Genomic DNA, 23,444 nt, shown 5'->3' on the forward strand with positions numbered 1-23,444 from the left:
GTCAAAACAGAGTTGCTGATTTTAGCATATGTTTTGCTCTCTTGTACTGATCTTACTCCATCAAGGCAAAAGTACAGCCAAAGGTTGTTTGGCCCCAGGGACGTGCCCTTGTACAGTTGGATGCTGTGCAAAAGCTCCTCAATGGCAGAGGACTCCAATATTATGTATGAATTGGCTTGCTTGCTCTTTTGGCAGAGAGCTGGGGAGAGCAAAGCAGATGTGTATTTCCTCCTTCCATCAGGCACTAACAGCTCATCTTTTTTATCGCCAGCTGAACCTGGCGGCAAGCACAGGAGGGGTAAACACCAAACGCTGTGCCTCACTTATCTCCCAGCAGACCACAGACAAGAAAAGTCTTTTGCTTCTGGTAGATGAATTTTCTCCAGCAGTTTAGGTTGTGCTGAGTCCCGAGCCTGCCTGGGCTTGCCGGTGAGGCTGCCGTGTAAGCGCCGCACGCCGTGGGGGGGACCCGAGGCTGACTCAGCCGCAGCTCCTGATGCCATTCCTCATCTCTGGCAGGATATGAAAAATGTGTCAAGCCTGGCACACGATAGTAAACATGCTCCTCTAGGCTGGCTTTGGTGCTCTTAGCAGCCTGCTTTAGGCCGGGCAGTTTATAAACGATGCTTTTAAGAGAGAAGATCAGCTCCTCGGTAAGGCAGCGATGACCTCAGCCTGATGTGTTGAATAAGAAAACTCAGCTCTGCCTCTGCACAACGCCGAAGCATCGGCGCAGGGCTTTGAACGGAGGTTACCTTTATGATTCACAGCGTGAATGAGCACTTAGTGAACACATACAAGGGAGCTGTACGAATCAGGAAATGGCTCTTTCAGGTCTCCTTAGAAAAGGAAGTGAGTCTGAAGCTTGCTACATTTACAGAGAGGACGTTCGTGGTGAACTCAATCTAGGGCAGGGGATGGGGGGAAGGGATGAATCCCTTTTCTTTCCCTGAGCTAACTCTGCATGGGTTTGTACCCAATTTTTAACAACAGAAAGGAAAGCGGCTCAAACCGTGGTGGTGACCGCTGCCTCCACAGCTACCTTGCAACGACCTTGTATGCTGGTGTGTGCATACAGCCACAAAGACTCTTCTGGCTTCATGCTTCAGCATCCCCCATGGCTGGGTGCTGCAGCACACCACCAAGTGCTGGATGTGGCTCACTTTTCAGCTTGAAGAAGTAGATTTATTTCTTCAAAGGCTCGGGTGCTGCACTCTGGAGTTGAGCAAAGGTACTTCAGGTTAAGGCTGGAGAGATTTCTGTGCAGTGGGACACAGAACGCCCTGCTGTGAAAGATTTTGGTACAGGAGGTGGTGTGATCCTGTGGCCTTCACACTGTAATGGCCAAAGAAGGGAAGAAGATTCTCCTCTGTTACTTAAAAATGCATCTTGAGCAAGTTCCTGAAGCAAGATGAGGTTCTGAAACACAGCCCTTCAGTGCTTGTCTGCACAATGCTCTCAAGGCTGCAGCCACCTTCCTTGGGTAGTAGAACTGATGAAAACAAGTGTAAAGGACAGCAGCCACAGCCTCCCCAACACAGCATCTGTCCTCTTTGCCAAAAGGCATGTAGGAAGAGATGGATTTTGTTACCTTATGGGGCTGTCTTACAAAACTTCAGCTTAGTATTGCTGAATGAGATCTAGACACTTGAGGTGTAAAGAGCATCCTTCTGCTTTAGTCTCTATCAAATTAAAGGCTTGAGCCCTGTGCAGGTTTACATTCCCACTGCAATCAAAGAGAGAAGTTCCCATACCAGGCTGTCCCACTGCCTCCACTGCTGTTTTCATGGTGGGCACAAAGACTCTAGAGATTGTTGAGTCTGAGCATAGCTCAGGCTGCTGTATGGCTATTTAGGCCTGCAACAGCAAGTCACCTGGGATCTGTCTGCCTCTCTCCAGAAGATCCAGCAAAGTTCACCAGTAACAGGATGATTTCTCAGTAACTGGGCCTGCTAATGGAGCACTTCATCCAGCTTACCTGCCACACGGCTGACTGGCTTCACATGTTACTTGGTAGGCTTACATGTTTAAATGCACTCAAAACAGACAAAAAGACCAGGAGGAATCAAGACCCTGAGAGCTTACTCTGGTGCAGGCACTGTAGCTCCATGTTCCATGTGGAAAGGTTTTATCAGAGTGGTAACCAGCTGTGAGACATCCTGAGCTCGCCTTTGATTTCTCCAGCTTTCAACACCAATGCAACGGCTACCAGTAAAACCAGCTTGAAAGCATGGCATGAGAGCAGCATTCTGGTAGAATCCAAGAACTTCAAGACAAGATCAGACTCTGGTCTTTAGTCAGAGATGGCCTGTAATGAACTTCACTGACATTAAACAGGAGAAAACAACACAGACACATCATTATGCCAAAGATGCTTCCAGAGAAACTCTGAGAAAGCCATCAGCTCCAGTCTAAGAACCATACAGAGTCAGCTAATGGTCTAAACTTAAGAGGACAGGTGGTGGTTACAGTTAGAAACATCTTTGTTTTGTTTTCTTCTTTCTAAAAAAACTTCTGCTTTGTAGTTAAGATTGTTATCAAAGCTTTTCCTTGTAAACAAGAAGGTTTTGTACCTGTCAAAAACATCTCCACAGTGGGACTGACCTAGCCAGCTGCCAGGTCATGCAGGTGCAACAGCCAACCCTGCTTGGAGATGCTACATCCAGGAAGGTCCGGCAGGAAGTTATGTAGGTCTCCCCAGCACGTCTGAGGAGCCAAAATGCTCTTTGTTGATAGTAGTTTATTATGATAAAAGGGATTTTGCTATTTATGGGGAGGGATGGAAATAATCTTTACAAAAACAACAAAAAGGAGGTAATAAGAAGTGCATGCAGCAGGAGCTCCTATCTGATCTGAAGGAAATGCGCTCACACAGAGGTTTTTCTTCCAAGGCTCAGCAACAGAGCAGGAGCTAGCCCCTTCAACACCCAGGATCTTTAGATCTAAAATACAATTCCTTCTGTATCAGTCTTGCTTTATATTGCACTGCAGTTCTAGCTCTCTTCAGAGGTGACAGATGCATTGAAGTATTTGAGGTCTGAAGCCTTACAGCTCCAAAGCATTTCAGCTGCAACCTCTGGTAACAAGTTTGTGTCTGGGGCCTTCTGCAGTTAGAGCACTGAGTCTAACCCAGATTTTCACAATGGATACATGTGTTTTTATTCAAGGTTGCAAGATTGTGCATATTTACCTGAGCTAACAGGATTATTCCAGGTTGGTGGTATTCTTTCTAGCAAAAGGATAAGCTACATTCTCCACTTTTACTCAGACAACTAACACACTACTTGCAGGAACTGCCATGCCAGCATTAAGGGCTGGATAAGCCAACCTGATGATTTCCAGTTCTACAACTTTCACACGATGAAGAGATTAAAGATTGGGGTTTTAGAAGACAGCACTGCAGCCTGGCCCAAAAGTATCTGCTAACAGCCACTAGGGTCAAGGATGGTGAGATGAGAGCCCTGTTTCTTCAGTTACACAGACTCCCAGTTACCAAGTCAAAAGGCTTTGAGCGGAAGAATGACCAAACCATTAATGTGAAACTTGAGTGGGGCGTAGACCATTTTTAGCTTATGTTGTAATAGCCACAGGCAAAGTCTGGCAAAAGACAACACATGCATCTACAGACTACTTCCACACATGTGTATGGCTTAGGGTGCAAGGGATCTCAGAGATCATCTACGCCAACCTCCCCACCATGGGCAGGGACACCCCTCAACTAGACTCAAGGCCTCATCCAACCTGGCCCTGAACACTCCCCGTGAGGAGGCATCCACAACCTCACTGATCAACCTATTCCAGAGTCCCACCACCCTCATATTGAAGAACTTCTTCCTAATCTAAACCTGCTCTCCCTCAGCTTAAAACCATTCCTCCTTGTCCTATTTCTAGACACCCTTATGAAAATTCCCTTTCCAGCATTCCTGTAGGAACCCTTCAGGTACTGGAAGGCAGCTATATGATCTCCCAGACGTCTTTTCTAGGCTGAACACCCCCAGCTCCCTCAGCCTATCCTCATAACAGAGGTGTTCCAGCCCTTGTAACATCTTTGTGTTCCTTTTCTGGGCTTGCTCCAACAGTTCTGTGTCCTTGTTATGATGTGTACATATCTATCTATCTCTATCTATCTATCTATAATGTGGGGACAGTGGTCAACTGCTCTCCTGCTCCTCATAGGAAAGTCTGTACCAAGTGAGTTGAATGTTTTAGGATCTCTTGCACTCTTACCAGCATTAAACATCTTATTTCCTGTAGTTGTCAAAGACAACAGACATAAGGAAAGTATTTCAGTTAAGGCCATCTTGCTCACATTTTGGAACCATCTCCTTGTCATGTGTGTATGCAGATGCTCAAAGGCAGTCATTTCCTGATAGAAAAAAAGTGAACTGTGTTGATGCCTATCATTTGGGGCCATTTTAATCAGCCATGTAAATATGTTGTATGGCAACATGATCAAGTAAAAAGCATTTAAGTGAAGTGATACTTATCTAACCCAGGATTTTTAAAGCATGCACACACACACATAAACTAACAAAGATTCAAAGAATGGTTTAGGTTGGAAGGGACCTTAAAGATCATCCAGTTCCACCCCCCCTGCCGTGGGCAGGGGCACTTTCCACTAGACCAGATTGCTCGAAGCCTCATCCATCCCGGCCATGATCATCTCCAGGGAGCGGGCATTCACAACCTCCCTGGGCAACCTGTTCCAATGTCTCACCACCTTCACTGTGAAAAATTTCTCCCTCATCTCCAGTGTAAATCTGCCCTCCTCAAGCTTTGATCCATTCCCTATTGCCCTTATTACTACAAGCCCTTGCAAGAAGCCCCTTCCTGGCTTTCTTGCAGACCCCCTTCAGGTATTTGAAGGCTGCTACATGGTCCCCTGGAGCCTTTTTTTTTTTTACCAGGCTGAACAGCCCCAACTCTCTCAGCCTCTCTCCATAAGGGACGTGGTCCAGCCCTCTGACCATCTTCATGGCCCTCCTCTGGACCCAAATGAGGATTAGGCTGGACATGAAAAATTCTGCTTTGCTCTCACAGGCAGTAAAAAGAAACAGAACAGATAACAAAAAGAATCACAGAATCGTTTTGGTTGGAAGAAACCTTTAAGCACTGCCAGGTCACCTCTTTAACCATGTCCCTCAGTATCAGATCTACATGGTTTTTAAACCCCCACAGGGACTGAGAATCCACCACTGCCCTGGGTAGCCTATGCCAGGGCTTGACAACTCCATTGGGTATGAAATTTTTCCTCATGTCAAGCTTAACCTAATCAAGTGCCTCCTGTATATTTTCTGGTATTTAAATAGGAAAAATGAGGAAAGTCTAAACACCTGAATTTCCAAGTCATGATGTTCCTAAATGCCAATGTGGTGCATGCCAAACATTACCGAAACAAAACATAAATACATATATCTAAAGCTGTATTCCTAACTCGGTGGCAATTATTTTCTCCAGGATATGGAACTGCCAAAGGGAAGGACTATCTTTAAGGGAAGAAACAAATCTCTGCTTGTATTGCAAGAGGGTGTAACAGAGCAGTTACAGCTATGACCTGGTATTTCCCAAGTTTTCTTTCCACTACTGACAAAAACACTACTTTGATCTCTTCCCAAGCCTGTTTGAACTAGGTTGGCAAATTTAAAGTCAAAGAAACAAAAACACACCCACCCCCTCAAACCCCACGCAAGAACTCTGCTCCCTTTGCTAAATCAACATCCTTCTCACCAGCCTAAAACAATCACAAAAGCATGCACTGAACATCTTGGGAGGCGCTGGGTTTGTGCCTGAGGCAACTACATGCCTTATGCCTATATTTCATGATGCCCACACAGGCTGGTATCGGCATTGCCAAGGTCTGTTTGGCTTTCTCTAAGTTTGTGCTCAGCTGGAATACCTAACCAAGTAATAACAAAGATGTTTAGAAGCATTTGGAATCTGGCTTGCTTTGTATTTTCTCCCCTGTTCTTTTCAGACAGTTATGAGCATACATTTAATTCCATCCTCCCCACCCCCACTCCCCCTTCCTCATATTCACTGATCAATTTAGGAACATACATGACTCACTACCACAGCTCCAAATGCCCTGAGCTGCTTGGATTACAGTAACTTGTGAAGCACCATGCCCTAAAAGAGAGACTGATGGAAATGGTGACAAATGATGAAAGGGTTTTATTGTGCAAAGATTTCAAAATGCTGGAAATCCTTTTGTATTTCACCTCACTGTTTTCCTCCCCTGGCTGGGAATAAGGAAACAGCCAAGTTATTCTATAGCTGGTTCCCACCACCCTAACATTCTGGTTCCCACTGAGCTGTGCACTCAAGCAAAAAACAAGAACAAACATTACCAGCTCCATTCCCATCCATCTACTAGACAGGAACTCACAGATGCTTCATTATATACCTCCTGCTGGCACTGATGAGGCAGAAGATTTGTATAGAAAGGAGGGGGAGACTCAGACAAAACACAAGAGTCATTGTAATTGTTCTCAGGCATAATTCTATTAGCTAATGTCAGCCAAAACATCATGCTCCTAGTTAAGCTTTTCCTCACTGTTAAAAAAATACAGGCATTGTCAACAGCATCTCCAGAACCCATTACAGATTGTGCAAGTGTCACATGCATGAGTTTAAAGAAGACAGGAGGAGAGGGGGAAAAAACCCCCACAGGCCCATTTTGTGTAACGGGAGTTTTATTTTGTATATAAATAATGACAAGAGGCTGAGGGATCCGAGACTTGCTACTTGCAATGCTGATCCTACAATGAGACAAGCAGCAGCAGAGTCCCACTGCAGAACTGAGGACAAGATCTCAAAGACTGACCCAAAATACAGACTGTCCTTTCACAGATTCCATACCAAATGCCCAAGCAGCACACCATCAGTCTTTCCTGAGGCAGAAGGCAGATCAGTTACATTCAAAACCAAAATGGATTCAGGAGGTTTTCCCTCTTTTTCTTGGGAAACTGTTGCTCAAATCTAGGGTTTTTTTAATTCACCTATAACAAACAAAAAAACAAAAAAGGGATAGAGGAAAAAGGGGAGAAGGAAGGAGGGAGAAAGCACAAATAAATATCACAAGCCTTTTCTTCCTGATGTCAAAGTGCAACTCAAACTTTTTTCTTTTGATGTGGCAAGCTGATCAAAATCTATTTGAAAGACATTCTCCACACAAATTTACTTCTAGCAAAGATATAAATATCTATCACACTAGAGCACTGATGATTATGTCTGCCCTAGAGAACTCAGTTCCTATAGTTCAACTGACTGTAAACATAACAAAAATAAAGGTGATCCTTTGGCAGAGGGGTTGGACTTGATGGTTGCAAGTCCTTTCCAACCCCTAACTTTCAGTGATTCTTTGAAACAACACTTCACAGCAACATAACACCAACTGAAGTCCAGGCTAACTAACCAACAAGGGCAAGTGTAGAGTCTTGCACCTGAGAAAGAACAACCCCATGGATCAGTATAGGTTGGGGACTAACCTGTTGGAGAGCAGTGAAGGGGAAAAGGACCTGAAGGTCCTAATGGATGGAAGGTTGACCATGAGCCAGCAATGTGCTCTTGTGGCCACAAAGGGGTGGATTAGAATGGCTGTCATTAGTAGGTCAAGAGAGGTTTTCCTCCCCCTCTACTCTGCCCTGCTGAAGCCACATCTGGAATACTGTGTCCAGTTCTGGGCCCCAACCTAGTTCAAGACACACTTCAGGGAACTGCTTGAAAAAGTCCAGCACAGAGCCACAAAACCAATTAAGGGAGTAGAACATCTTCCTTACGAGGAGAGACTGAGGGAGCTGAGGCTCTTTAGCTTGGAGAAGAGGAGACTGAGGGGTGACCTCATTCATGTTTATAAAGATGTAAAGGGTGAGTGCCAAGAGGATGGAGCCAGGCTCTGCTCAGTGATGCCCAATGACAGCACAAGGGACAACGGGTGGAAGTTGAGGCATAGGAAGTTCCATGTGAACACGAGGCAAAATTTTTCACTGTGAGGGTGAAAGAACACTGGAGCAGGCTGCCCAGGTGGGGTGTGGAGTGATCTGCTCTAAGTGCTCCTGCTCTGGCAGAGTAGTTGGACTGGCTGATCTTTCAAGGTCCTTTCCAACTGCTAACATTCTGTGAATCTGTGAAACCATCTCTCTCAGTAAGTGTTCTTCTTAATTCCCATCAAGTGCCTTTTTGTTCCATAATCTCACATGCTCTGGTGTAAAGCTAGGGTAATTTAACTCAAAGAAGAAGAATTACATAAACATAGAACCTGAAGAGAGTGAAAATGAAACGTGCTGCAGCCGTCTTCATGGAAAAACACAGAGCCATGTCACTTCCATGCAACTGTTCAGCTCAACAGCTGGATAAAGTTAATGCTTACTTCTCCCACAATGAGATGTGGCTTGAGATGTAGTTTGCATGTAATTATTGATGACAAACATACTGTAATAAAGGAGGTGCATGTTGCTGTTTCTTGGAATGAAGAAAGATGTTCAAGTCCCTAGCCCAAGAATTAATTTGTCCTTGGCTGACCACTCAACAATTCAGAGACCCATGCTGTGGCAAATCTTTCTGAGGAAAATGCAACTGGATTAATTTTAGTAACCAGGTTCAGCTAGGATTGTTGTCAACAGTTGAAAATACAGTGAACCTTTCAGCACTGATCTCATTCAGAATAAACAAATATATTTTCTCAAAGATCATAGCAGCCTTCTCCAACCTTTGGAATCACCCAAAATTCAACACCACATCTGGAATTAAATAACTGGATTTGATTTCAGACAGAAGTAATAAACTGCCACCCCCTTAGAACAGCTGGAAATGGAGACTGAACCGAACTTCCACCATCTGGTTACCCTAGGTCAAAAACTCCAGTAACTGGTTTCATTTATGTATCTCCTCCAGAAACAACACGTGGAAAAGACAGCAGATTTCAAAGCCAGCAGCACCCAGGCACTTTAAGCACCTGAGCAATTACCTTCACTTATTAAAAAGCCAGACAGTAGAACAGAATCATTCAGAGATCATCAGGACCAACCATTAACCCTACCCTACCCAGTTCACCACTAAACCGTATCACTGAGCACCACACCTAAATGACCTTTAAACACATCCAGGGATGGTGACTCCAGCATCTCCCTGTGCAGCCTGCTCCTATGCTTGACCACTCTTGCAGTGAGAAAGTGTTTCCTAATAGCCTAAACCTCTGCTGGTGCAGCTTGAAGCCCTTCCCTCTTGTTCTATCCCCAATTACCTGTGAGGAGAGACCAGCACCTACCTCTCTACATTGTCCTTTCAGGCAGTTGTAAAGGGCAATAAGGTCTCCCCTCAGCCTCCTCTTCCTCACACCAAGCAGTACCACTTGCCTCAGTTGCTCTTCATCATGCTCATTCTCTAGGCCCTTCACCAGCTTAGTTGCTCTTCTCTGCACCCTCTCCAGCCCCTCAATGTCCTTTTTGTACAGAGGTGCCCAAAACTGAACACAGCACTGAAGGTGTGGCCTCAGCAATGCCGAGTACAAGGTGACTGCCCTACTGCTGCTGGTCACACCATTGCTGAGCCAAGCCAGAATGCAAAACAGACGAGCTGTTAGTTTAGCTTTTCCTCAAAGCTTGCTTATATAGCATAACTGTATTTATAATCAAAATCCTTTGCACAAAGGGTCTGGATAACTTTAGAATGTCTTTCTCACAGCTTTTGTTCCTTTCTTTCCACCCAACCCTGCCTAAAAAGAAAATATGCCTTAAGCAAGGAGCACCTGCATCTTTAAATGTGAATGATGACCCACCAGAAATTATTTTCACATAGTATGAAATGCTAACAGAAGATAAAGGCTATTTACAGGTTTCTGTTTGGAATGAACCTTTGGAATGTCCCAAATACACAAAAAGTTCCATTTTCCTGGCTTTTTATCATTTAGTAGCTCTGTCCTAGTTCATAGTAAGTACAGTATTTTAGGGAATTTTAGAGCTTTTTTCTCTCTTAGTGCTCTTGGGTATCTTTACTCAAAGCAAAATTGTTCTTGTTTGTTTGTTTTAATTGGATTTAAGTGGCTGTTTTATACAATGCTGGGAAAACAAATACTCTTTAAGACTTTATATTCATGTATCTGAAGGAAAAACGGATATATTCCAAGTAAATCAGCCAGACAACATGCCTTGTTGCCTTCGTGAGAATTAGCTACAGCAATTAGAATAGAACAGAATCACTAAGGCTGGAAAAGACCTTTAAGATCATGTCCAACCATAACCCAATTACCATAACCACCAAACCATGTCCTGAAGCACCACATCTACAGCTGCTTGAACACCTCCAGGGATGGTGACTCCATCACCTCCCTGGGCAGCCTGTTCCAACCCCTCACCACTCTCTCAGGAAAGAAGTTTTTCCTAATGTCTTATCTAAACCTCCCCTGGCACAACTTCAACCCATTGCTTCTCATCCTATCACTGGTTACTTGGGAGAAGAGCCCAACACCAACCTCACCAGTTGTAGAGACAAGTAAGATCTTCTCTCAGCCTTCTCTTCTCCAAACTACACAACCCCAGCTCCTTCAGCCACTCTTCACATGATGCCCTCCAAAGCCCGCAGCAGCCTGGTGGCTTTTATCTAGTCACACCCCAGCAGCTCCAATGTCTTTTCCATCCTGTGGCACCCAGAATCAAACCCAGTACTCAAGCTGTGGCCTCACCAGGGCCAAGTACAGGGGCACCATCACTTCTCCACTCCTGCTGGCCACACTGGTTTTCATCCAGGCCAGGATGACATTTGCCTTCTAGGCTACCTGGGCAATCGGCTGGCTCATGCTCAGCTGTCCACCAGCACACCCAGATCCTTTTCCACCAGGCTGCTTTCCAGCCACTCTGCCCCAAGCCTGTAGCATTGCTTGGGGTTGTAGTGACCAAAGTGCAAGACCCAGTACTTGGTCTTATTAAACCTCAATTGAAAATACATTAAGGGAAATAGAGCATTAGAAGATAGCTTTGCTTCTAAAGCTGGTGACGTAACAGTGGAATGCTGCTCCTCAGCAGATGTGTGCATTCCACCTCGTCTGACTGCTGATAACACATGGGGAAAAAAATGGTGCAGTTTTCTAAATCAGGGCTCTCTTTACAGTTGTCAGGAAAACAGAAGATATTTTTTCTGGTAAACAGAACACTACATATAAAAATAATGAGGAGTCTCTTATAATGCTAGGATCGCTTTCTGATGAAAAATATAAACCTTTAAGATCATGTGAAAATAATATAGGGAAAAAACAAGCAACTAGAAACCACTTCCAGAAAAGAAAGCCTCCATCAACTGCTAACAGGGCAGCCAGTATCTGGTATGTTGCACTAAACTCCTGGATGTGTTCCTGTGTGACCTGCTTTAGGTACTCCTGCTCTGGCAGGGGGGTTGGATGGGATGAGCTTTTTAGGTCCCTTCCAACGCCTAACATACTGTGATTCTGTGAAATACCAATAAAAATTAAACCCTGTCTTTCACTCTTCTTCATCAACATGAAGAAGATACTGCAAGTCAAAATTGCAAATATTCAGCTTCTCCAGGTTATTTTGCTGCTAAAGCCCCACATTATTATCAGCCTTCATCCTTTACCTGTTTAACGCCAATGATGTGGTGCTCTACTTCCGGGCCCGCTCTTCATTTGAAGCAGTGTGGATATCCAGGCGCTTCTCACCATCTGCATCACCCTGGAGGAGGGAAAAATATGCACAAGACTGAATGTTTTTTTCCAGAACAGAAAACCTCTTCAAAAGCTGAAACAAAAACTTCTTGCAAAATCAAGTGGTTGATGAGCCTAATGCAGTAACACAGACTCAAATATGATCTTTTTCTCCCAAAGGGTTTCTAGATTTCAGTCTTCCTGAGCAATTAAAGCATTTGAAAGAACAAGCAGTTCAACAGAAATGCTTTAATTGACTCATTTTTGTCTGCACTAATAACACAGGATGAATTCCCACAGAGGAGTTGCTATTTTGCATTCTCTGAATTCTGTGTGGATTTATACAATAGGTCTCTTTTAGTCCATATCCTTTGAGAGAGGGTTTTCACACTTTCCCTGAAATAAATAACAGAAATCAAAGAACAAAGGGAGGCTTTGTTAGAGTGTCTGCTCCATCTATTTGCCAACTATGCTAGAACCAACAGACATTTGATTATAGTTTTAAATAGATATCAATTAAAAACAAAATACTTAAAGTGCCATACATGTGGCTAGGAGATTGAAGCACAGGACACAGAAGGACAAGCTCAGACATATGGGCTCCATGTGGAGAAGACCAGGTAAAAGGAAAACCTAATTCGTATCCCCAGCTCTTTAATAGGCATTTACCTTCTCAAAAGTTTGTATCAGAAGGACACTGAGCCGAGGATGCATGACTATGGCAAATTTCTCTTAAATCTAAAAGTGGGGAGTAAAAAAAACCCAGTAGCACACCACTGGTCAAGCACTGGACAGGTTTTCCAGGGAACTCTCTGAATCTCCATCCAGCACTTGACTGCACTTGGTCTGAGACACCAAATCTATCTCGGAAGCTGTCTCGGCTTTGAACAAGAGGTTGGATGAAATGATCAGGGGTCACACTCAATCTCAATTATTCTTAAATGCTATGTATAAAATTAAATTGCATTTTCTTTTTATCTAAAAACACACATACTTTTACCAATATGGATGGACAATGGAGTAAATGAAGCCAGAAGAGACCGGGAAACACAAATATTTAACATGATGAGTTGTATGTATGCTCTGGCATCAATTAAGTACTATGAATGGGATGAGAAGCTGGACATGAGCCAACAGTGTGAGAATAGAATAAACCAGGTTGGAAGAGACCTTCAAGCTCATCACATCCAACCTATCATCCAACACCACCTAATCAACTAAACCATGCAACCAAGCACCTTATCAAGTCTCCTCCTGAACACCTCCAGTAACGGCGACTCTACCACCTCCCCGGGCAGCCCATTCCAATGGGCAATCACTCTCTCTGTGTAGAACTTCACCGAAAGGTCAGTGGCATCCTGGGCTGCACCAAAAGAAGTGTGACCAGCACATGGAGAGAGGTGTCCAGTTCTGGGCCCCTCAGTTTAGGAAGGACATCGAGACACTTGAACGTGTCCAGAGAAGGGCAACAAGGCTGGTGAGAGGCCTTGAGCACAAGCCCTATGAGGAGAGGCTGAGGGAGCTGGGATTGTTTAGCCTGGAGAAGAGAAGGATCAGAGGCGACCTCATTGCCCTCTACAACTACCTGAAAGGTGGTTGTAGACAGGAGGGGGTTGGTCTCTTCTCCCAGGCAACCAGCACCAGAACAAGGGGACACAGTCTCAAGCTGTGCCAGGGGAGGTTTAGACTCGAGGTGAGGAAAAAGTTCTTCACTGAGCGAGTCATTCGTCATTGGAATGGGCTGCCCAGGGAGGTGGTGGAGTCGCCGTCCCTGGAGGTGTTCAAGGGGAGATTGGACGTGGCGCTTGGTGCTATGGTCTAGTTGTGGGGTCTGTTGGAACAGGTTGGACTTGATGATCCTTGGGGTCTCTTCCAACCTTAGTTACTGTGATACTGTGTGATACTGTGACTCTGCCACTTTGCTCTGCTCTGGTGAGGCTTCACCTGGAGTGCTGCATCCAGCTCTGAAGCCCTCAACACAGGAAGGACATGGACCTCATGGAGCAGATCCAGAGGAGGCCACGAAGATAATCAGGGGGCTGGAGCACCTCTGATACTACTGAGGGAGCTGGGGTTGTTCAGCCTGGAGAAGAGAATGTTCCAGGGAGACCTAATAGTGCCCTGCCAGTACCTGAAGGGGGCTATGAGAAGGCTGCAGAGGGACTGTTTACAAAGGCCTGCAGTGACAGGAAGAGGGGCAATGGTTTAAAATTAGAGGAGATTTAGATTGGATGTTAGGAACAAGTGATTTACCATGAGGGTGGTGGAACAGTGGAACTGGTTGCCCAGGGAGGTAGTTGAGGCCCCATCCCTGGAGATCTCCAAGGTCAGTCTCAATAAGACTCTGGGCAACCTCATCTAGTGGAGGACGTCCCTGCTGGCTGCAGGGGGGGATGGACTAGATGACGTTTGGAGGTCCCTTTCAACTCAAACCATTCTGTGGTTGTATCATTCTATGAATAAGGCACCAAGGCTATAAGACTCTGCATATGCTGCACTGGAGACAGAGATTCAATTACGAAGGGAATTCTTAAATTTCTTACTCAAAACATGTCTAGCAAGACCTTTAAAAGGTTACTCTTCCTTTCAAAACCCTATTTTGTTCTGATCCCCACCACACCCATTTCAAAGCAACAATCTACGATCTTCCTGCGCAGGAACTTGTAAATGACAACGTTTTACTACCATTTACAATGAAGAGAATCTGACTCACAATGCCTCATCTCAGGGATTACTCAATTCTGAACAAATGAACTAAAAATAAATTGTTCACACAGACTTTTGCCATTTGTTTGTTTTAACTTGTAAGAAGAAAATACCACCCAGGTAATTTTTTTGGGGGAGGGCAGATGGGGGCTGAAAGAGGAAAACCAATCCAAAGCAACACACAGAAATAGATGTACAGAAAACCAGGGGGCTTGCTCAGCTCCTCCCTCAGTTTCTGATGAGCTCAGTAGATCTCACCACAGGGCTTGTCCTCACCAGATCTATTAAGCATGATTTATTTCAGTGAAACCAGCCCACTGCTAAACTGTCATTCCTCACACAAACTCATTTGCTGAATTAGCAATTAAAGAGTTTTGAACTCCATCCACTCTGCATGTGACACTAAGGAAAAGTGAGCCTGAGTGAGGCTGACCAAGCAGTAACACAGGCAGAGAGAGAAGGGCTGGCAAAGGAAATACAGACATATCATTTTACAGATGAGTGTCAAAGTCCTCTAGTCACAATCAGCACCAATTCAGAAGCAAAAAATGTATTTAGATCAATGACCCAGAAGACAGACTTCCTCTGTGTCACAATGCCCTCTCATAATTAGAAGCAGGCACGTATTCAAGATGGACTTTCTACTTTCTGGTTCAAAACAACCACTCCACAGTATCTCTGGACAGACACATTAGACCTCTGTCCCCCAGCAGAAGGGGAAATATTTCGCGTTCTTATGCCTCTGACAGATTCCACTGAAAGATGACTGAAAAGGAATCAAGGGAGATTCTCCTCCCCCTCTACTCTGCCCTAGTGAGGCCTCACCTGGAATACTGCATCCGGTTCCAGGCTTCCCAGTTCAAGAAGGAGAGGGATCTACTGGAGAGAGTCCAACAGAGGGCTACAAGGATGCTGAAGGGACTGGAGCACTGCCTGATGAGGAAAGGCTGAGAGCCCTGGGGCTGTTTAGTCTGGAGAGGAGAAGACTGAGAGGGGATCTAAATGTCTATAAATATCTAATGGCTGAGAGTCAGGAAGGAAGGGACAGCCTCTGCTCGCTTGTGACTGTGATAGGACAAGGGGCAATGGATGGAAACCACAGCACAGGAAGCTTCACCTCAACATGAGGAAGAACTTCTTGACTGCAAAGGTCACAGAGCACTGGAACAGGCTGCCCAGAGAGGTTGTTGAGTCTCTTTCTCTGGAGACTTTCCAGACCAGTCTGAATGTGTTCCTGTGTGACCTGTGCTAGATTCTATGGTCCTGCTCTGGCAGGGGGTTGGACTTGATGATCTCCAGAGGTCACTTTGAATCCCTAACATCCTGTGAAAATGAAAGATTCATGAGTAAAGTGTTCAATAGAGTGGGATTCTAGAGAGTTAAAAAAAGAAACAAACAAAAATAACATTATTTGAAGTAATATTAAAGATAACATTGGAAGTAAAAGGACTCCTCATACACTAGAGCTATCAGACTTCCACTGGTGAATGCTAAGATCAGAATTACAAAACCTCCCTTTGGCAGGAAGAAAGCGTTGGACTTGAAAGAGGAACGTGAACAGCTCTGGAGCCCTCACCACAAGAAGGACATGGACCTGATGGAGTGGGTCCAGGAGGGTCACAGAAATGATCAGATGGCTGGAACACCTCTCCTGTGAAGACAGGCTGAGAGTCGATGTTGTGCAGTGTGGAGAAGGCTCCAGGAGACCTTAGAGCAGCCTTCCAGAACCTGAAGGAGGCCAACAAGAAATCTGTGGAGGAACTGTTTACAGGGGCATGTAGCAATAGGACAAGCAACAATAGCTTGAAATTAGAGTAGATTTAGATTGGATGTTAGGGACAAATTCTTTACTGTGAGGGTGGTGGAACACTGCAACAGGCTGCCTAGGGAGGTAGTGGAGGCCCCATCCTTGAAGACATTCAAGGTCAGGCTTGATGGGACTCTGAGCAAGCTGATCTAGTAGAGGATGTCCCTGCTCATTGCAGGAGGGTTGGACTAGATGACCTTTGGAGATAAGTCACATCAGGTATGATTCTCTGACCAGAATGCTACTCTGTAAACAGTATATTCAAAACCTTATCAAACTGACTTGCTGTATGGAGGGACTCCACCAACAGTGTTTTGAAATGTAGCAGCAGAAGGTCCTGGAATTCATCTTTTTTGGCAGAACTTGAGGATATCAGTTCCTATGACCTCAGTTTGGCACTGGTTTTTGTTTTACACAACCTTCAGAAAATGAACACACCACGTCTATTTGAATGACATATTGCTGCACAAACACCAAGCTATGCACAGCTGTGATACCTATGACTATCAAACAAATTATGAGCAGCACAACAAATTAACACAAGCCAAGAAGAGCCACCCATCTGCCTGCCCATTTGCAAGAATCCTTTGTGTAGCAACAGCAAAATGCTAGAGTGAGTGTCACACAAACAACAAAAATAACATCTTTTGCTCTGGCATGGATTCATGAAATGGAATACATCTGCTATAACAACAACTCAAAAACAACATTTCTGTTTGCCTTCTAGCTGCCTAGTACAACAGTAAGAAATAAATATACAAAAACCAGCCCAATATACAGCTGTCAAATTAAGAGAGGAGTCCAAGAATCTATCCTAGAATGCCATTTTTTCTACATGAGAGAAGCATTTATTTTCTTCTGTGACACTTCTGTATCAGCAAAAAGTGCCAATAAAAATACAGCTGAAGCTGATACCTATTTGGTGGACCTAACAATTCAGTCCACATTCCAGTAACATGGGAACATAAGAAAAAACTTTCACTGTGAGGGTGCCAGAGCTCTGGAACAGGCTGCCCAGAGAGGTTGTGAAGTCTTCTCTGGCGATATGGAAAACCCACCTGGATGAGCTCCTCTGTGACCTACTCTAGGTGCTCCTGCTCTGGCAGAGGGGCTGTTCTAGGTATCTTTTGAGGTCCCTATGGCCTGCATCAAAAATAGTGTGGCCAGCAGGAGCAGGAAAGTCATTGTGCCCCTGTACTCAGCACTGGTTAGGCCACACTTGGAGTCCTGTGTCCAGTTCTGGGTCCCTCAATTTAAGAAGCATATTGAGACTCTTGAACATGTCCAGAGAAGGTAATGAGGCTGGTGAGAGGCCTCGAGCACAAGCCCTACAAGGAGAGGCTGAGGGAGCTGGGATTGTTTAGCCTGGAGAAGAGGAGGCTCAGGGAGACCTTATTGCTGTTTACAACTACCTGAAGGGAGGTTGTAGCCAGAAGGGGGTTGGTCTCTTCTCCCAGGCAACCAGCACCAGAACAAGGGGACACAGTCTCAAGCTGTGCCAGGGGAGGTTTAGGTTGGAGGTGAGGAGAAAGTTCTTCACAGAGAGAGTCGTTCGCCATTGGAATGTGCTGCCCAGGGAGGCGGTGGAGTCACCATCCCTGGAGGTGTTCAAACAAGGCTTGGATGTGGCACTTGGTGCCAGGGTTTAGTAGTCATGAGGTCTTGGGTGACAGGTTGGACTTGATGATCTTTGAGGTCTTTTCCAACCTTATTGATTCTATGATTCTACAATTAATATTCTGTGATTTGGTGTGACTTCAAAAGCATGTGACTTTCCACAAGTGCTATTCAGCTTCTCTAGACACCATGGAGACAATACCCTCTTTTGAACAACTTCAGAGGGCAAAGAAACAATGAGGGATGCATGCTGCAGTGTGAAAGATCACATCTGAAATGCAGACAATTCCATCAAGTGCCTAGAGCTTCCTTATTTGACACAGGATTTTTGTACTTTGCCTAATCCACCAAGTTAAACAGCAACAGTTAACACTAACACTATGTGAATGATATTGTTCCTTTTAGGAACAGGTTCCTTACTATGAGGGTGGTGGAACACTGGAACAGGTTGCCCAGGGAGGTGGTTGGGGCCCCATTCCCATAGATATTCGAGGTGAGACTCAACAGGGCTCTGGGCAACCTGATCCAGTTGAGGATGTCCCTGCTGACTGCAGAGGGGGTTGGACTCGATGACCTTTGGAGGTCCCTACCAACCCAGGCCATTCTATGATTTTATGATCAGATGAACTTTAGGAGTAAACTAATCAACTCCTTGGGCAAATAACATGTTTTGGCAACTAAGATTTTGAAAGGAGGAAGAGAAAGAAGTGAGGAAGAGAAAGAAGTGAGGAAGAGAAAGAAGTGAGGAAGAGAAAGAAGTGAGGAAGAGAAAGAAGTGAGGAAGAGAAAGAAGTGAGGAAGAGAAAGAAGTGAGGAAGAGAAAGAAGTGAGGAAGAGAAAGAAGTGAGGAAGAGAAAGAAGTGAGGAAGAGAAAGAAGTGAGGAAGAGAAAGAAGTGAGGAAGAGAAAGAAGTGAGGAAGAGAAAGAAGTGAGGAAGAGAAAGAAGTGAGGAAGAGAAAGAAGTGAGGAAGAGAAAGAAGTGAGGAAGAGAAAGAAGTGAGGAAGAGAAAGAAGTGAGGAAGAGAAAGAAGTGAGGAAGAGAAAGAAGTGAGGAAGAGAAAGAAGTGAGGAAGAGAAAGAAGTGAGGAAGAGAAAGAAGTGAGGAAGAGAAAGAAGTGAGGAAGAGAAAGAAGTGAGGAAGAGAAAGAAGTGAGGAAGAGAAAGAAGTGAGGAAGAGAAAGAAGTGAGGAAGAGAAAGAAGTGAGGAAGAGAAAGAAGTGAGGAAGAGAAAGAAGTGAGGAAGAGAAAGAAGTGAGGAAGAGAAAGAAGTGAGGAAGAGAAAGAAGTGAGGAAGAGAAAGAAGTGAGGAAGAGAAAGAAGTGAGGAAGAGAAAGAAGTGAGGAAGAGAAAGAAGTGAGGAAGAGAAAGAAGTGAGGAAGAGAAAGAAGTGAGGAAGAGAAAGAAGTGAGGAAGAGAAAGAAGTGAGGAAGAGAAAGAAGTGAGGAAGAGAAAGAAGTGAGTTTACTTAGTGGTCTCTGCAGTTCTGCATGCCGTTTGTTTTTCTGCTGAGGTGGCAAGTGCTTGAATAAGCCTTACAATAAGATGAAAGCTTCAGAAGTTTTTGCCTTCCAATAACAACCACGTGTTTCCTTTTGAAAGCCTGGGACACAATAAAATAAAAAGCTCAGCTAATTTTTACTGATGCTGTCAGTTTGTCTTTCTGAAATATTTTCATGTTGCCTATTTTTTTGAGATACTTTTAGACAGTCTAGGTTTTAGGAAAGGTACAGCACGATTGACTGACCTTTGTTTATTCAAAGACCCAGACAAGTGCATTCAGTAAAGTGCCTCAGGCCAGCACAGGATGAATGTCCACTGAGGAAAGTCTCTACTCTCATAAGACTCTGCAACAAACAGGACATGTGAGCATTCCTCCAAACCAGCTTGTTTGGAACTAGTCCCACAATTAGACCTACTTAGAGAACTGTCCCATACCTACAGTCCATTCAACTGCCTCTCCAAAGCATCTCTCTCTAGGTAGCTACCCACCTTCCTTACATCTTAGGCCTCTAGGGTTGAAAACACCATATTTTGGTCAGATAGGACTTCTAGTTTACAACAACCCACAAGCTCTACCTCACTGTCAACCTAGTATGAACTGTTACCATTGGTGAGCTATGGCTCAACCAGGAGGTCCACAGAAAAAGACCAAGACTTTCTGCTGGTTCAAAGTTGCTTTCAAATCAACTATTAGTTTGCCAGGCTACATTAAACAACTAAAACAAGAGATGGGAAGCAGCCTGCAGCTAGGACAGCAGTTTGTAGCCACAGAACAAGCACAGATGCTAGACATCAGGAATCAAAGATGCAGTGAGTTTAGATGTGAATTCACCACCACAGAAGATTTATCCTACAGACCTGAACTTTTATTTAAGCAGATGTTAAAAAAAAGAAATCCCTGAACTCCTTACAGGCTCTCCCTGGCACACATTTAATCAACTCACACAGTTGTCTGGTCTCTACACTCTGCTTCACTGAACTATCTACCTGCATTTCCTAAGGACAAGTGTAGAGTCTTGCATCTGGGAAAGAATAACCCCAGGGACCAGTATAGGTTAGGGACTGACCTGTTGGTGAGCAGCATAGGGGAATAGGACCTGGGAGTCCTGGTGGACAGAGGATGATCATGAGGCAGAAGTCTGCCCTTGTGCCTGAGAAGGCAAACGGCATCCTGGGGTGTGGTTAGTAGGGCAAGGGAGGTCCTCCTCCCCCTCTAATCTGCCCAGGTGAGGTCACATCTGGAATATTGTTTTAAGTTCTGGGCCCTTCAGGTCAAGAAGGACCTCAGGGAACTGCTTGAAAGAGTCCAGCATAGAGCCACAAAGATACTGAAGGCAGTGGAACATCTCCCTGCTGAGGAAAGGCTGAGGGAGCTGGGGCTCTTGAGCTTGGAGAAGAGATGCCTGAGGGGTGACCTTGTTCATGTTAATAAAGATGTGAAAGGCAATGTCATGAAGACAGAGCCAGGCTCTGCTCAGTAATTTCCAATGGTAGGACAAGAAGCAGGTGCAAGCTGGAGCACAGGAGGTTCCACATGAACATAAGGAAAAATTTTTCCCCTGTGAGGGTGTCAGAGCCCTGGAACAAGTTGCCCAGAGAGGTTGTGGAGCCTCCTTCTCTGGAAACATTCAAAACCCACCTGGATGAGTTCCTGTGTGACCTACTCTAGGTGCTGATGCTCTGGCAGTAGGGTTGGCCTAGATGACCTTTCAAGGTCCCTTTCAACCCCTAACATTCTGTGATCAAAAGAACTAAATTTTTGTTGGCAGTCTTCTGGATGAGAAATGATTAACCCAAAGTTTCCTGGACAAGGGCTGTTAGGTTAAGAAACCACACAGCTCATTATCTATGGCTAAACCCCTAAGAACTGCAGATCCTTTTAAACTCTGGTTTTATGGCTAGATAGCAACATTTAATGGAGCAGCAAACAGTGGCACCATCATATTAGAACAGAAATTTGACCAATGTTCCAAGGAAGAGAGAATAAATTGGTCACAAGAGTCTTCTTTCAAAGTGTAGTTATGTAATGGGGAAAAAAGTATTTCAGACTTTCAGGGTGAAGCTTGTAAAATTATTTATTCTTAATTCAGAACTCAAGTTCCTCAGACTTCTTACCTTATCATTTTTTTCACCAGATTTCTTCTTCTTAGGATTATCCTTCCAAAGAGATTCTACAGCAATATATCCCTGCAGACTCCAATCATACAGCTGTGTACCAGCAACCTTTGAAACAAAAGATATTGGAAAGCATGAACTTCATCATCTGGGCAATATTATTTTGCTCCATGTGTAAGTGGAAGAAATCTCAAACCACAAGAGATCTTTAGCATTTTCCTGTTCAAGCTCAGGGTGTGAAGTATTAATAAGCACCTTAAAAAAAAAATTACACTAGAGTCAAGTTCAGGCTCAACAAGGCTCTGAGCAGCCTAATGTAGTGGAGGATGTCCTTGCTGAGAACAGGGGGGTTGGAGTAGATGACCTTTGGAAGTCCCTTCCACCCCAAACCATTCTATAATTCTAAAGTAAGAAAGGCAAGCATGCTAAAAATCTAAGACCATCTGAAAATATAACTATATGAAAAGGGGTAGAATGATGCTGCTTGGAAACAATTCTGGTTCTCTTAGCATTTGATATTGAACAAATTTAACAGGCAACTTGTGACAGGACAAGAAGGCAGGGCCTGAAGCTGTGCCAGGGGAGGTTTAGGTTGGATAGTTAAAGATAACAAAACTTCTAGTAACAAGCACACATTCCTTTCCACTTATCTTCCAAGGTCAGAACACAAACAGAACAGTTGCTTCTTTCACACAGAAAGTTCCATCTCACTTACGCACTTACTTCAAAGAACTCACTTCTCTGTTACCTGCCTGATCTCAAGGAAGAACCTAGATCTTACTAGTTCCAGTTTTTACATTTCCCACTTCTTATCAACAAAGAAGACTTGATTAAGCCTGAACACATTGTACACAAGGATCAAGATGCAAAGATCCACAAACACAGCAAACCCAGTCCTCAGCACTGTCCTTTACAATTTGCTTTAAAGGTATATTACATTTTTGTTTTTCTAAGATAGTCAAAAAATCATAGAATTGTTTAATGTCAGCAAGATTCTCCTTGATCCATAAAGATAAAGCTGGCCAGGCTCCATCTCCATAAATAAAGAAAATACTTGCAGGTAAACAGCAAGAGTGAAAAGGCTCCTTTGGTGGGTTAGAGATGACATCCTGAATATTCATGGTTCTGCCCAATATAAAATTGAACATAACATAATAATGCATTTTTACTCATCCTAATAAAACAACCTCTTCCCACAGGAATGGACTGCCCAGGGATGTGGTGAAGTTGTTGTCCCTGGAAGTGTTTAAGGATGTGGCACCTAGTGACATGGTCTGGTCAGTGTGGTGGTTTTAGGTCATAGGTTCGACTTGATCTCAGATGTGTATTCCAGCCTCATTAATTCTGTGATTCTGCAACATATGCAAATTATTTCTTCACTTGATCACACTCATTTTAAAGAGAGAGAAAATCTTACTTAGTCTGTCACTATTTTGCAATTTCACATTTGCATTTCACACTGCTTTGACACAGCACTAAGACTATCCCTTTATATTTGTTGTTCAGGTTGAAACTAAAGGATCTTTAAGGTCCCTCCCAACCTATACCATTCTATAAATCGATGAATATTCATAGCATCCTTTTAAACTCAAGAGAGTATCAGGTTTTTACAGCTCCAGGCTCAGGTTAGTGCTAACTTTCATACCACTAGCAGTTTTCTTCCAAATAAAGAACAGCAAAAATAGACAGTTTGCCCAAGTAGACAGCTATCAAACTGTAGGACTCCTACAATAAGAATATTTCAAAGTTTATACTGTTAGGTATTTAGAGTGCTTTTAAGTGTTTTAACCAGAGAATCACAGAATGGTTTAGGCTGGAAGGGCCCTTAAAGACCACCTATTTGCAACACCTCTGCCATGAGCACAGACACCTTTCACTATAACAGGTTGCTCAAGGTCTCATCCAAGGTGGCCTTGAATACCTCCAGGGACAGGGCATTAAGAACATCCCTGGGCAACCAGTTCCAGTATCTCACCACCCTCACTGGATAGAATTTCTTCCTAATATCCAGTCTAAACCTACCCTCCTCAAGCTTCATTCCCTCTT

General features: G+C 44.2%; 1 protein-coding gene across 1 annotated transcript in view; it reads right to left on the reverse strand.

Moving 5' to 3' along the window:
- Positions 1-11,517: 11,517 nt before the first annotated feature.
- The window catches only part of APOO (apolipoprotein O), a 29,596-nt gene continuing 17,669 nt past the window's right edge, over positions 11,518-23,444 (reverse strand). The window contains exons 7-8 of the mRNA XM_009900780.2: positions 21,399-21,506; positions 11,518-11,681 (exon numbers count right to left, since the gene is read on the reverse strand). Of these exons, the coding sequence (XP_009899082.2) occupies positions 11,613-11,681; positions 21,399-21,506 (177 nt within the window). The 3' untranslated portion in view covers positions 11,518-11,612. The remainder of the gene's footprint in view (positions 11,682-21,398; positions 21,507-23,444) is intronic.

Source organism: Dryobates pubescens, chromosome 12 (assembly GCF_014839835.1).
Source record: "Dryobates pubescens isolate bDryPub1 chromosome 12, bDryPub1.pri, whole genome shotgun sequence".
Taxonomy (NCBI): domain Eukaryota; kingdom Metazoa; phylum Chordata; class Aves; order Piciformes; family Picidae; genus Dryobates; species Dryobates pubescens.